We start from the raw sequence: 14021 nt of genomic DNA on the forward strand, positions 1-14021 counted from the left end.
CGGGGGAGGGGAATCAACAAAATCACGAGCTGGTTAAAAAAAATAATAAGCAAAATTGATAAAACTTCACCTAGATAAAGAAAAATAGAGAAAAGACTCCTGGAAAATTCTACCAAGCATTTAAAGAAATAATGCCAATATTTCTCAAACTCCTCCCAAAAACTGAGAAGAAATACTTTGAGCAAATTCCAGGAGATAGTGAAGGAGAGAGGAGGCTAGTGCGCTGCAGTCCCTGCGGTCGCAAAGAGTTGGACAGGACTTAGCCACTGAACAACAACAGTTCACTTCTCTTCTGTTTTCAATGGCCGATACTGCCCATCAAATTTTATTTCTTAGTCCAACACTTCACAAATCAGCTCTTTGACCCCAGGGTCTGGGCTGTAAGCAAGAGCAAACATTCTACTTAAATTAAAAAAAAAAAAAAGAAGAAGAAAGGAAAATAGTCCCTTTCAAACTGACTTTCTAAAGAAATCACTTTTATTTCTAACCCATAATCGATATTTCAGGTTTTACATGAAAGTCAAGCTTTAAATCATTTATTAGCTCAGTAATGTAACCTTTGTTCCATCAAACCTTAACAATAACGACAAAAATACTTCAAGGAAAATTTACCCTTCTTGTTACCGTTTTACAATGAGGCTCAGAGATTATTTTCCAAGATACAATCATACATACAGTGATATTCAATGAAATTATCAGTTACATAGACACACAAAATCCTGAATCCAGTTTCTCCCTCTCCCTAATATCACCACACACTATGAATGAAAAACACCCCGAGTTCTCATTACTTGCCTCCTGCAGAGTGACCTCACCGCCTCCCCTTCTCCTCACTCCCCGAACCACACAGAAATCAGTTAAGTAGCACAGAATAACACCAGCCCCCTTCCCAGCAGCAGCAATTCCTCCCCGTTTCACGTTTAGGACTCCTCCGCCTTCAACCTCCCCAATCGCGTTGCAGATTCCCGGCACCCCTTCCCTTCGGCCTCCCAGACTAGTTTTGAGTCTCACAAGTTCAGGTCCCACAATTTCTCTACACTGAGGAACCCCTAAACCAAACTCACGGCCGAACAAAGGCCAAAACGGCGACCCAAGAAGCCTGCGCACGCCTTGGGCAGTGACACTCCCAGAAGTCTCCACGGTGCGACCAGGAGCAGGCTAAGACCAATTTCAAACGGTCCATTCACCGCTCGCTTTTCCTACTCCCTAACTACATTTCCCAGAAGGCTCGGCTGTGCTATTTCTCCCCGCTTGGGGTCTAGTTTTTTCTTCCAGAGTCTGTTCAACTCCCGGGGATAGTAGGAAAATCCATTTTTAAACGTTTCACAGTGGGCTTTCTCGGGAGTCACGGCCCGAGGCTGAGCCAGGCTCTGTGAGGCCTCCGGTGGGCGGTTTGATGAGGGGCATGCAACCCTTTAGGCGGGGCCGCAGCTGATCTCTGATAGAAATCCGGTTGACCGGTAGCCATCTTGTCAGCCACAGGCATGTCTCTGACTACACTTCCCAGAGGACTCCTCGGCAAGAACGTGATTCTCGCGTGAGTTCAGCCTCAAAGTCACGCGCTGGCGGGACCCTCAGGTCTGCACCAGCTAGTGTTATCTTGTTGTGGAAGGTTCAGCTTCTTAGGAAGCTTGGGAGACCTGAAGTGGGGAATCAGAGAAGAGGGCGGGGCCGGAGCTTAGGCCTTGTACCGCTCGCTGAAGAGGTGAGTTGGAAATTGTGTGATTGTGTTTGCGTTGGTGTAAGTGATGAATGACCACGTGATTGTGTCTGGCTCTTCCGGTAGTGAGCGTGTGTGAGGTTCCAGTGATAACCGTTTGCTTAACTGTCTGAGAACCTGTGACTGTGCCGATGTGACGGGATGCGTCCTGGTCATGTGCGTGTAATCACTTGCGTCATTGTATGTGGGGATGTGAGTAGCTTTTGACTCGGTGAATGTGATAGCGTTTGTCCCCTTAGAGGGGTGTGATTGTGCGACTATGGGCTGCAGAGTACACGTGGGGGTACCTGTGGATACTGTGTGATTTTATCTGTGGTGAGTGTGATTGTGACTGTACGGCCATTTGCAGGTGTGCAGTGCTCGTGACAGTGCCGGTGTGACTGTCTTCTTTCGAAAAGTGTGATTGTGCTATGTGACCCTGGGTATGCGGCCCTGTGTTTGGGTTGTGGGTTATCTTTAGCTGTATGACACCCTGATGGTTTAAATTTGTGTGATTATGTTTGTGTGACTGGAAAACTGTATGAAATGTTTTCACTTATGTATATATATCTCTTTAAGCTTTATACAGTAGTTTTCCCCTATTTTTAAACTTTATATGAATGCCCCATACTGTCTTTTATCTCTTACTTTATTTGTACAACTGTGTTTTTGAGAATTACCCATATTATATTTTAATAGTTGTTCATTTGTTTTCTTTGCGATATTCCATCCATTAAACTGCTATTATTCATCCCTTCTAGTAATGATGGACATTTGCGTTATTTCTACTTTTTTTACTTTATAGACTGTGCTGCCATGAACATTCTTTTACATAGGTTACCATGCATGAGTTTACCCACCAGTGGAGTTCTAGGAGTGTTATCATGTATCTTCCACTTTCCCAGTAGTGCCAAGATATTTACCAAAGTGAGTGCCATGTTTATACTTTACATCAGTGTTTCAAACATCTCATTGCTCCATGTCCCTACCAAAACATGGTTCTGATAGTTTTTTTTTTTTTTAACATTTTTATGATATATAGTGGAGAAGGAAATGGCAACCCACTTCTTGCCTGGAGAATCCCAGGGAAGGGGGAGCCTGGTGGGCTGCCGTCTGTGGGGTCACACAGAGTTGGACACAACTGAAGTGACTTAGTAGTAGTAGTATGATATATAGAATATATACAGTAAGTGCACAAATCTTAAGTATATGGCCATAAAACAGTTTCCTAGATCATCGTAAAGAATTTTGCCAGCATCCCAGAAGATTCCCTCATGCCCTTCCCAGATATTCCTCTCCCAACATCAGTATTCAGAATTCTATAACCATTAATTAATTTGATCCATTCATGAATTTCATATTTAAATGGATTTATATACCATGTATTCCTTTGTGTCTGGTTTCTTTTGTTCCACATTATTTCTATGAAGCTCATCTATGTTGTTGAGTGTAATTGTACTTAGTTCTCATTACATTTGGGGGTATGTTACAATTTATTGAATCCACTGTTCAGTTCAGTTACTCAGTCATGTCTGACTCTTTGTGACCCCGTGGACTGCAGGACGCCAGGCTTCCCTGTCCATCACCAACTCCCAGAGCCTGCTCAAACTCATGTCCATCGAGTTGGTGATGCCATCCATCCACTGTCGTCCTCTTCTTCTCCTGCCTTCAATCTTTCCCAGAAGCAGGGTCTTTTCCAGTGAATCAGTTTTTCACATCAGATGGCCAAATTATTGGAGCTTCAGCTTCAGCATCAGTCCCTCCAGTGCATATTCAGGATTGATTTCCTTTAGGATTGACTGGTTTGATCTCCTTGTAGTCCAAGGGATTCTCAAGAGTCTTCTTCAGCACCACAGTTCAAAAGCATCAATTCTTCAGCACTCAGCTTTCTTTATGGTCCAGCTGTCTTATCCATACATGACTACTGGAAATATCACAGCTTTGATTAGATGGACCTTTGTCAGCAAAGTGATGTATCTGCTTTTTAAAATGCTGTCTAGGTTTGTCATAGCTTTTCTTCCAAGGAGCAAAAGTCTTTTAATTTCATGGCTGCAGTCACCATCTGCAGTGATTTGGAGCCAAAGAAAAAAAAGTCTGTCACTGTTTCCATTGTTTCCCCATCTATTTGCCATGAAGTGATGGGACCAGATGCCATTATCTTAGTATTTTGAATGTTGAGTTTTAAGCCAGTGTTTTCACTCTCCTCTTTAGTTCCTCTTCGCTTTCTGCCATAAGGGTGGTGTCATCTGCATATATGAGGTTATTGATATTTCTTCCAACAGTCTTGATTCTAGCTTGTGCTTCATCCAGCCTGGAATTTTGCATGATGTACTCTGCATATATAAGTTAAATAAGCAGGGTGACAATATACAGCCTTGATGAACCCGTTTCCCAATTTGGAACCAGTCCGTTGTTCCATGTCTGGTTCTATTCCTTCTTGACCTGCATACAGATTTCTCAGGAGGCAGGTAAAGTGGTCTGGTATTCCCATCTCTTGAAGAATTTTCCACAGTTTGTTGTTATCCACACAGTGAACGACTTTGGTATAGTCAATAAAGCAGAGGTAGATGTTTTTCTGGAACTCTCTTGCTTATTATTGTGATCCAGTGGATGTTGGCAATTTGATCTCTGGTTCCTCTGCCTTTTCTAAATCCAGCTTGAACATCTGAAAGTTCTCAATTTATGTCCTGTTGAAGCCTCTCTTGGAGAATTTTGAGCATTAATATGCTAGCGTGTGAGATGAGTGCAATTGTGCGGTAGTTTGAACATTCTTTGGCATTGCCTTTCTTTGGGATTGGAATGAAAACTGACCTTTTCTAGTCCTGGGGCCACTGCTGAGTTTTCCAAATTTGCTGGCCTATTGAGTTCACAGCATCATCTTTTAGGATTTGAAATAGCTCAGCTGGAATTTCTTCACTTCCACTAGCTTTGTTCGTAGTGATGCTTCCTAAGGCCCATTTGACTTCACATTCCAGGATGTCTGGCTCTAGGTGAGTGAACACACCATCAAGGTTATCTGGGTTGTTAAGATCTTTTTTGTATGGTTCTACTGTGTATTCTTGCCACCTCTTCTTAATATCTTGTACTTCTGTTAGGTCAGTACTTTTTCTGTCCTTTATTGTACCATCTTTGCATGAAATGTCCCCTTGGCATCTCTAATTTTCTGGAAGAGATCTCTAATCTTTCCCATTCTATTGTTTTTCTCTGTTTCTTTGCATTGATCACTGAGGAAGCAGATAAGTTCCTGCTATTCTTTGGAACTCTGCATTTAGATGGGTATATTTTTTCTTTTCTCCTTTGCCTTTAGCTTCTCTTCTTTTCTCAGCTATTTGTAAGGCCTCCTCAAACGGCCATTTTGCCTTTTTGCATTACTTTTTTTGGGGGATGGTTGATCACTGCCTCCTGTATGATGTCATGAACCTCCGTCCATAGTTCTTCAAGCACTCTAGCAGATCTAATCCTTTGAATCTATTTGTCACTTACACTGTGTAATTGTAAGGGATTTGATTGAGGTCATACCTGAATGGTCTAGTGGTTTTCCCTAATTTCAATTTAAGTCTGAATTTTGCAATAAGGAGTTCATGATCTGAGCCACAGTCAGCCCCTGGTCTTGTTTTTGCTTACTGTATAGAACGTCTCCATTTTTGGCTGCAAAGAATATAACCAGTCTGATTTCGGTGTTGACCATCTGGTGATGTCCATGTGTAGAGTCTTCTCTTGTGTTGTTGGAAGAGGGTGTTTGCTATGACCAGTGTGTTCTCTTGGCAAAACTCTTAGCCTTTGCCCTGCTTCATTCTGTACTCCAAGGCCAAACTTGCCTGTACTCCTGGTATTTTTTGACTTCCTATTTTCATCCCTGATTACACTGTTCAGGGACATTTAATAGTTTCCAGTTTGTGGCTATTACAAATTGTGTTGCTGCTATGAACATTCTACTGTGGTTTTGATGAACACATAAATGCTCTTCTTAGGGCTTCCCTGTTGGCCCAGTGGTAAAGAATTTGCCTGCAATGCAGGAGATGCAGGTTCAATCCCTGAGTGGAAAGATCCTGAGTGGAGAAGGAAATGGCAACCTACTCCAATATTCTTGCCTTGGCAAATCCCATGGACACAGGGACCTAGAGGGCTACAGTCCATGGAGTCACAAAGAGTCAGACATGACTGAATAACTAAAGAACAACCAGGAGGATCCCACATGCCAGAGAGCAGCGAAGCCACAACTATAGAGCCTGTGCTCAAGACCCTGGCAGCCCCAAGTGCTGAGCCCATGCACTGCAACTACTGAAGCCCAAGCAGCCTAGAGCCGTGCTCAGCAGCAAGGAAAGCCATTGCAGTAAGACTGTGCACTGCAACTAGACTGTAGCTCCCACTTGCTGCAACTAGAGAAAAGCCCGCGTAGAAGCAAAGATCCAGCACAAACCAAGCTAACTAGATAATCATCAAAATAAATAAATGCTTGTCTCTTGAGTAAACATTTAGGAGTGGAATTGCTAGATCATTGGGTGACCCCATGCACTGGAGCCCTCCAGCCTCCTCTGTGCATGGAATTCTTCAGGCAGGAATAATGCTGTGTTTAGCCATTCCCTTCTCCAGGGGAATCTTCCTGACCCAGGTCTCCCACATTGCAGGCAGATTCTTTACCCTCTGAGCCATCAGGGAAGTCCTAGATCATCGGCAGGCATATGTTTAATTGATACTACCAATATCTTATGTTGTACCAATTTACACTCCATCCAGTAATGTATGAGAGTTTCAGTTGCTCTACATCATGTCTGTTATTTGAAATTATCAATCTTTTAACTATCCTGGTGGATATATAGCAGTTTCATCACAGTTTTTAATTTTGTTTTCCCTGATGTGTTACGCTATTTAGCATCTTTTCCTATTTTTATTAGCCATTCAGATACACAGTTTTTAAAAGTGTCCTCTGGTCCTTTTAATTTTTTTTTTCATGTTTAAGAAACTTTTTATTTTTACATTGTAAGCATAAGGCGAAGGATTCCAATACACTCTTCACTCAAGTTTCCACAGTACAATTAGGAGAACCAGGAGATTTACCCTGATACATGAGTTTTGCTAATTTACAGACTTTATTTAAATTTTGCTAATTGTCTTATCAGTGCCCTGCTCTGTTAAAGAATCCTATCTAAATGCCCAGATTGATTTAGTTGTCTTGTTTTATTAGTATTCCTCCCATCTGACATAGTTCTTTTGTCCTTCTTATCTTTTATGTCCGTGACACTTTTGAAGAGCACTGGCCAGTTATTTTGTTGAATGTCTTTTTTGTTAAATTATTTATTTTAACTGGAGGCTGATTACTTTACAATATTGTAGTGGTTTTCGCCAAACATCAACATGAATCAGTCACGGGCACACATGTGTTCCCCATCCAGAACCCTCCTCCCACCTCCCTCCCCATCCCATCCCTCTGGGTCATCCCAGTGCAGCAGCCCTGGGCACCCTGTCTCATGCATCAAACCTGGACCGGTGATCTGCTTCACATATGATAATATACACATTTCAACACTACCCTCTCAAATCATCCCACCCTCACCTTCTCCCATAGAGTCCAAAAGACTGTTCTTTGCATCTGTGTCTCTTTTGCTGTCTCACATATAGGGTCATTGTTACCATCTTTCTAAATTCCATATATATGCGTTAGTATACTGTATTGGTGTTTTTCTTTCTGGCTTACTTCACTCTATATAATAGCCTCCAGTTTCATCCACCTCATTAGAACTGATTCAAATGCATTCTTCTTAATGGCTGAGTAATATTCCATTGTGTATATGTACCACAACTTTCTTATCCATTTGTCTGCCAATGGATATCTAGGTTGCTTCCATGTCCTGGCTATAGTAAATAGTGCTGTGATGAGCATTGGGGTACGTGTCTTTTTCAGTTCTGGTTTCCTCAGTGTGTATGCCCAGCAGTGGGATTGCTGGGTCGTATGGCAGTTCTATTTCCAGGTTTTTAAGGACTCTCCACACTGTTCTCCATAGTGGATGTACTAGTTTGCATTCCCACCAACAATGTAAGAGGATTCCTGTTTCTCCGCACCCTCTCCAGCATTTATTGTGTATAGACTTTTTGACAGCGGCCATTCTGACTGGTGTGTAACGGTACCTCATTGTGGTTTTGATTTGCATTTCTCTGATAATGAGTCATGTTGAGCATCTTTTCATGCATGTATTTGTTAGCCATCTGTATGTTTCCTTGGAGAAATGTCTGTTTAGTTCTTTGGCCTATTTTTTGAGTGTCTTTAAATTTGAATTTGTCTGCTGTTTCCTCTTGGCTAAATTTAGACTATACCTTTTTGGCAAAAAGATCACAGAAATAATTTCTTCTTCTCAATGTGTCATATCAGAAGCTATATGATATCTCATTACTAGTAGTGTTAACTTAGGTTACTTGGTTAGAGTGATTTCTCCCTGGTTTCTCCTTTGTAAAATTACTGTTTTTCCCCTTTTAATTAGTAAGTATCAGATGGTTTTTTTAAAAAATATTTATTTATTTGTTTGATTGTGCCAGGTCTTAGTTGTGGTATGTGGGATCTAGTTCTCTGACCAGGGATCAAACCTAGGCCCCCTGCATTGGGCAGATAGTCTTAGCCACTAGACCATCAGAGAAGTCCCTCAAATGGTTTTTCTTTTTGATCCCTGGGTCAGGAAGATCCTGTGGAGAAGGGAATGGCAACTGACTCCAGTATTCTTGCCTGGAGAATTCCATGGACAGAGGAGCCTGGTGGGCTATAGTCCATGAGATCACAGAGAGTCAGACATGACTTAGGACTAAACAAAAATAACAAATTATCTTTTTAATGTCAATGGCATCTGTAAAGATATTCCCTTTTCATTACTGATTTTGTTCATTTGTATTATCCCTCTCTTTTTCATCACGCTGTTGGTAATAGGTCTTTTATTCCTCTTAAGTACTGTCAAGAATTATTTTCCTTTCTCTTTGGTTTTCAACAGTTTGACTCTAACAATTTGCTTGGTTGTGGTTTTGCTTTTGTGTGTTTGTTTTGTTTACCTTCTTGTATATTAGTCTTCTGTTTGCTGAACTTCTTGAAACTCTTGTTAGGATTTTTAATTAATTTACTCAAATATTAATTCCTGTCCAGTCTGTTTTCTCCTCTGAAACTCCACTTACATGTGTGGTGATCTTTTAACTGTTCCATATATCTTTTACACTCATTGCTGTTATTTTTTTTTTTTTTTCTCTTGTACTTCACGTGAATATTTTTTGTTGGCTTGTCTGAGTTCAGTAATCCTGGTTTCTCAAAACCATGCAGTAACTTATTTATTTCTTAATTGGCTGAAATAGATAGTCTATTTGATTCCTTTTTATGGATTTCAGTTGTGTTTAGTTTCTTCAACTTATCATCCGTCCATTTGCCTGTCTTTTCCTTGGTTGTCTTCAACATTTTAGTTGTAGCTATTAATATTTTAAATGGTTTGCCTACTCCAGTATCTAAATTGTCTTTGATTCTGCTTGTTTTCTGTTTTATCTCCTTGCATGTCTGGTAATCTTTAATTGTATGAGAGATATTGTGTCTAAAACAATCATGGGGGCCAAAGCCAGTCACTAACTACTTCTGCTTTCTTATTGTATAAGAAAAATTAAACTGCTTTTCAGGTCCCTATTACTAACAGACAAGTACAGTTCCTAGCATACAGGAAATTTTCAGGATAATGCTGGAAATAATTTAAAACATTACATTTTTGATTAAAAGATAGCTTTATTATTTAGATGAGTGCAAAATTCTCACAAATTTTAAGCTACTTATTAGAGTGCAAGACTCTTCTCTATAGTGTTATCTTTTGACAGTGCTCTTTCCCTCTGTGTGGTTGTGTTGCAAGCATACTGTGGTCTTGGCTACAGAGATCATTGGCTTTAAAAGAGAGGAGCAGATCCTCCAGATGGAAGAATTCAGGCTGGGAGGTTACCATCTAGGGGAAAAGATGAAGAGTGTTGGGAATGTGACAAGCATCATATGAAGCTATTGAGATGAGAAGTTTCCTGCCCATTCTGCTTGACAGGTACAACACCTGAGGAAGTCCCTTTATAATCAGGGAAAGGCCAGGAGGACAGACTAGAAAAGGGGACTTAAAGTGAGGAGTATAGGAGAAGGAACTCTTTTCAAATCTTTCTGGATAACTGTTGATTCTTTAGTGTCTAGCACAGTACCTGGTACATAATAGGCTGTACAGTTGAGAAAAATACTAAGAACTTAGTAAATAATAATACTTAGGTTAAAGGAATGCTTTCAGGTTTTAAGGAAGAGGCATTTATGGATTACTTTGGTTTTCATGTCTGGAATTTGTTTACCTGTGGGGGAATGCCGTGAGTAACTAGGGGTAGTGGTAAAAGTAGCTATTAAATAATTGATACTGTGATACCATGAAATTATTTCCTGAGTGGTCAGTTTTACATGAAATTATTGACAATTGATAATCCAGGAGCTTGATGCATAGTGGAATGCTCACTGCCCTGTATACTTTTATAATGTTCAGTTTATTACATTCTTAGAACCTATAAACAGACACAAATTTTCTTAGGCATTTAGACATCGATCACAAATGCAGTTCGGAGAAGGCAATGGCACCCCACTCCAGTACTCTTGCCTGGAAAGTCCCATGGATGAAGGAGCCTGGTGGGCTGCAGTCCATGGGGTTGCGAAGAGTCAGACACGACTGAGCAACTTCGCTTTCACTTTTCACTTCCATGCATTGGAGAAGGAAATGGCAACCCACTCCAGTGTTCTTGCCTGGAGAATCCCAGGGATGGGGGAGCCTGGTGGGCTGCCATCTATGGGGTCGCACAGAGTTGGACATGACTGAAGCGACTTAGCAGCAGCAGCAGCACAAATTCAGTTATCTCCCTAAACAGTTTAGGCTTCTATTAGTAAAGGAAATAGAATATACAGTTTTCACAAATTTTATTACTATACTTATAGTCAAAAGCTATTGTAAAGCAACAGTGATATGGATTTAGTCCGTTTCTATGTTATTTCTGTGATTTTACTTCCTTTCTGTTGTTATGCTGATTTTAATATCTTCCCCAAATTACTATAAATTCTGTAAAATTACTTTGTTTGCTTTTTTTGGATTACAGTTTTCTTAAGTCAAGATTCATTAACCCCAAAAGATTTCTCAAACTAGACAAGATGAGAGGATCTGGTTTATCAATCAGATGTTTCTTGGTCAGGACTTGGGACCTGATTGTACAATCCAAGATCACTGAAAATCAGTTTGACCAATATATATCCAAATTAAAATGCATATGACCAGCTTTTAGGAATTAATCATTCAGAATTCATATACAGGTAAAATGATATATTAATATGTACAAGGATATTTACTATAGCATTGTTTGTTATAGTGAAAGACAGGAAACGACCCAAATGATAATTGGCAGCAAATTGGTTGAATAAATTAAAGTGTATCCATTTAATAGAATCCAATGTAAGCTAAGAGAATTAATTATGTATCTTTGAATGTACTAGTTGGGATCTGGTCCAAGATACTTTTAAGTAAAAATAGCAATGTGTTTAACAGTGTATGGGCTTCCCTGTTGGCTCAATGGTAAAGAATCCTCCTGCCAATGCAAGAGACTCAGATTCAATCCCTGGGTCAAGAAGATCCCTTAGAGAAGGAAATGGCAACCCACTCTAATATTCCCTGGGAAATCCCATTGGCAGAGGAGGCTGGAGGGGTACAGTCCATGTGCACACAAAAGAGTCAGATATGACTTGGTGACTAAACAACAGCAACATAACAGTGTATACAATATGCTGCAATTTGTAATTTTTAAAAAGTATATCTTTGTGTGTATATGAGTATATATACAGGGCTTCCCTGGTGGCTCACCTGGTAAAGAATCTGCTTGAGTATATATACAAGCTGTATTCTCTAAGCTATATCAAGTGGTCCAAATCTGCCCTGTTGTAGTCAAAGCCTGAGGTTTCTGGAGTAGGGTAATTAGAGATTTGCCCATTCTTTTCACAAATCCCTCCCGTGTTTGTGTGAAGTAAGCAGAGGGGAAATGATCATACTGGGAGCTGTGAGGCAAGTGGCCTCTTGTATAACTTCTTTCTGTCTTCTCCAGCTCTGCTTCTTTCCAAAAAAGGAGCCCAGAGAAGAACTGGTCCTTTTCTGCAAATATCAAAGCCATGGCTCAGGTGAGATGCTGTTTCTTTCTGCTCAGATAGAGTCATTTTTACGCCTAGTACATGTAAATATTTGCTTTCCTTATCACGATGCTTTTTGGTGTTTTACAACAACAGCAGCCTTCAGACAGCTCCGTTATACACAGTGTCAAAGTTCTCTTACTCTTGCTCTAAAGAAAAGGTCTCTAATAAGCCAATTCAAAAATTGCTCTCTTGGTGGAGATATTTATAGAAACATATAAGTGGTTAGATAATCATTTAAAAAAAGGAAAGAATATCTGGTTAAAGATCTTTTATACTCTTAGATACAGGTAACTGTTCAAGGGCTAAAGGGACCAAGTTTCTCTGAAGAAGTCTTAATCAAATTAAAATCCATTAGAAAATTGCTTACGGATTTCAGCATAAATCCTGATTTGTTCCCACATACTGTGAATTGCATAATGTAAAAACAATCTGACGGAGACTAGGTTTGGAAAAAATTTTTTTGCACTGGTTAATATGGTCCCCCTTCAGGAACCTGACCTTATTTCCTCCTAAAACAACCCAGTGCCCTCCACAGTTCCTTCTTTTAAATAACGTTTACAATCTCAGTTAATAAGTCTTTCACCGTCTTCTGTCAGATTTGTGTCAGAAATCTTGGCAGAACAGAAATGTGTTTTCCATTAGTTAATGAATCTAATTTTCTTTGACAGTGATTGATGGGATGGAGGTGAGTAGGATAATTAGGCACCTCATAGGGAAAAGCCCTATCATTTCCACAGACCTAGATTTTCCAGGAAGAAAATTTACGGGATGGTTTTGTTTGATGTCATTCTTTTTTTTTTTTTTTTTAATTTTTATTGTCTTGGCATGTGAGATCTTAGTCCCCTGACCAGGGATTGGACTTGTGCTCTCTGCGTTGGGAGCACCGAGCTTTAACCACCTGACTACCAGGGAAGTCCCTGATGTCATTCTTAATACACAGAAAGGTCTCTTAATGTATGAGCCCTTCAGGTTTGGGGGTATGACTGGTGGTTATAAAAGTCTTATGTAAAACTCTGACACCCCACGAGATCATCCGTGATAAATAGACTTCAGTAATGCCATTGTGTGAAGCTAGATCATGCTCTGTCAATTTCCTGTAGCTTAGGAACAACGGGTATTTACATCGAGCAATGGGCAGTTTTAGGTAAAATTGGACTAACGTTGGGAAGGTCTTTAAAGATCACTTACAGCCTCAATGTCCGAAAGCAAAGGAGAAGTCATTTATTTCCATATTACAAAACATTCAGTGAAAAAAAAATGCTTATAAAAAGAATTTGTTTAACAAGAAATAACTCTTATTATACAGTTTATAATAGTGTGACATTGGAATGGATCAGTCTTGGATTATATGCAAATTTAATTTTCTAAGATAAAATATTTTTTAAAGTTATTTTGTACATGTTCACGAATAAAGTAGGGCTATTTCATTCTGGCCCCTCTACCAGTTCCATTCCCAAAGCTGCCTTCAATTCTTGAATATTGATTATCAGTTTTACTCATTATCTTTTGACTTACTGCAGAATGGAAAGGACATTATACTCATATATTGCACCCTTCATTTCCTCTGATCCTGTTATTATATCACAATTTTTGGTTAAATTGATAGTGTACACATTGTCACAACTGCAAGTATCCCTCACTGCTGAGCCAGATCATGGCTTTATTCTGTTACAGCCTTTCATTTTTCCTGGGGTTAATTGCTTTTTCCCCTCATTTGCTTAGTTGTCCATGTATTTATATCCAAAATCTCCAAATCACTGCCACATGCAAGTCAGTATGTTTTCCCGTCTGATCAAATACATCAATTCCTTTGAACATGGAAACTTCCATCCCTGTTCCCTTTTTCACCCTGCTCCCATTTTGTCTGTTGCTCTCTAGGCTGTTTCTCAAAGACTTCCCCTTTTTTCCCTGGGATTTTCCTTCTCTGTTTTCCTGTGCTAATTTACATATTTATTGAATCTCATGTCTTCCTCTTCTCTGGTTTACTCTCTGATTTTGGTGGAGCACAACCACTGATAGTTTCCTGAGAAATTGTGCTTGAGTCTTTTCATGTCTGGAAGTTTCTTTTTTCAGTTGTTACAACAGAATGACGATTTGGTTATGGAATTCTAGGTCAGAATTTCTTTT

At 39.8% G+C, this 14021-nt stretch overlaps 1 protein-coding gene across 12 annotated transcripts in view; it reads left to right on the forward strand.

Moving 5' to 3' along the window:
* The first annotated feature begins 765 nt into the window (after window positions 1-765).
* Window positions 766-14021, forward strand: part of ZNF566 (zinc finger protein 566) — a 62245-nt gene continuing 48989 nt past the window's right edge. For 5 of the 12 annotated variants that reach the window (XR_009491179.1, XM_059877007.1, XM_059876998.1 and 2 more), the window contains exons 1-3: window positions 766-1705; window positions 9562-9741; window positions 11810-11882. Coding sequence is in view for 11 of the 12 variants with exons in the window: in XM_059877007.1 (XP_059732990.1) it covers window positions 9710-9741; window positions 11810-11882 (105 nt within the window). In the remaining variant the exon portion in view is untranslated. Of the gene's footprint in view, window positions 1706-1735; window positions 1913-2504; window positions 2627-9561; window positions 9742-11809; window positions 11883-14021 lie in introns of those variants that run through there. The other 7 variants (XM_059877004.1, XM_059876999.1, XM_059877001.1 and 4 more) reach the window with 7 other exon arrangements.

Source organism: Bos taurus, chromosome 18 (genome assembly GCF_002263795.3).
Source record: "Bos taurus isolate L1 Dominette 01449 registration number 42190680 breed Hereford chromosome 18, ARS-UCD2.0, whole genome shotgun sequence".
In the NCBI taxonomy this organism is placed as follows: Eukaryota; Metazoa; Chordata; class Mammalia; order Artiodactyla; family Bovidae; genus Bos; species Bos taurus.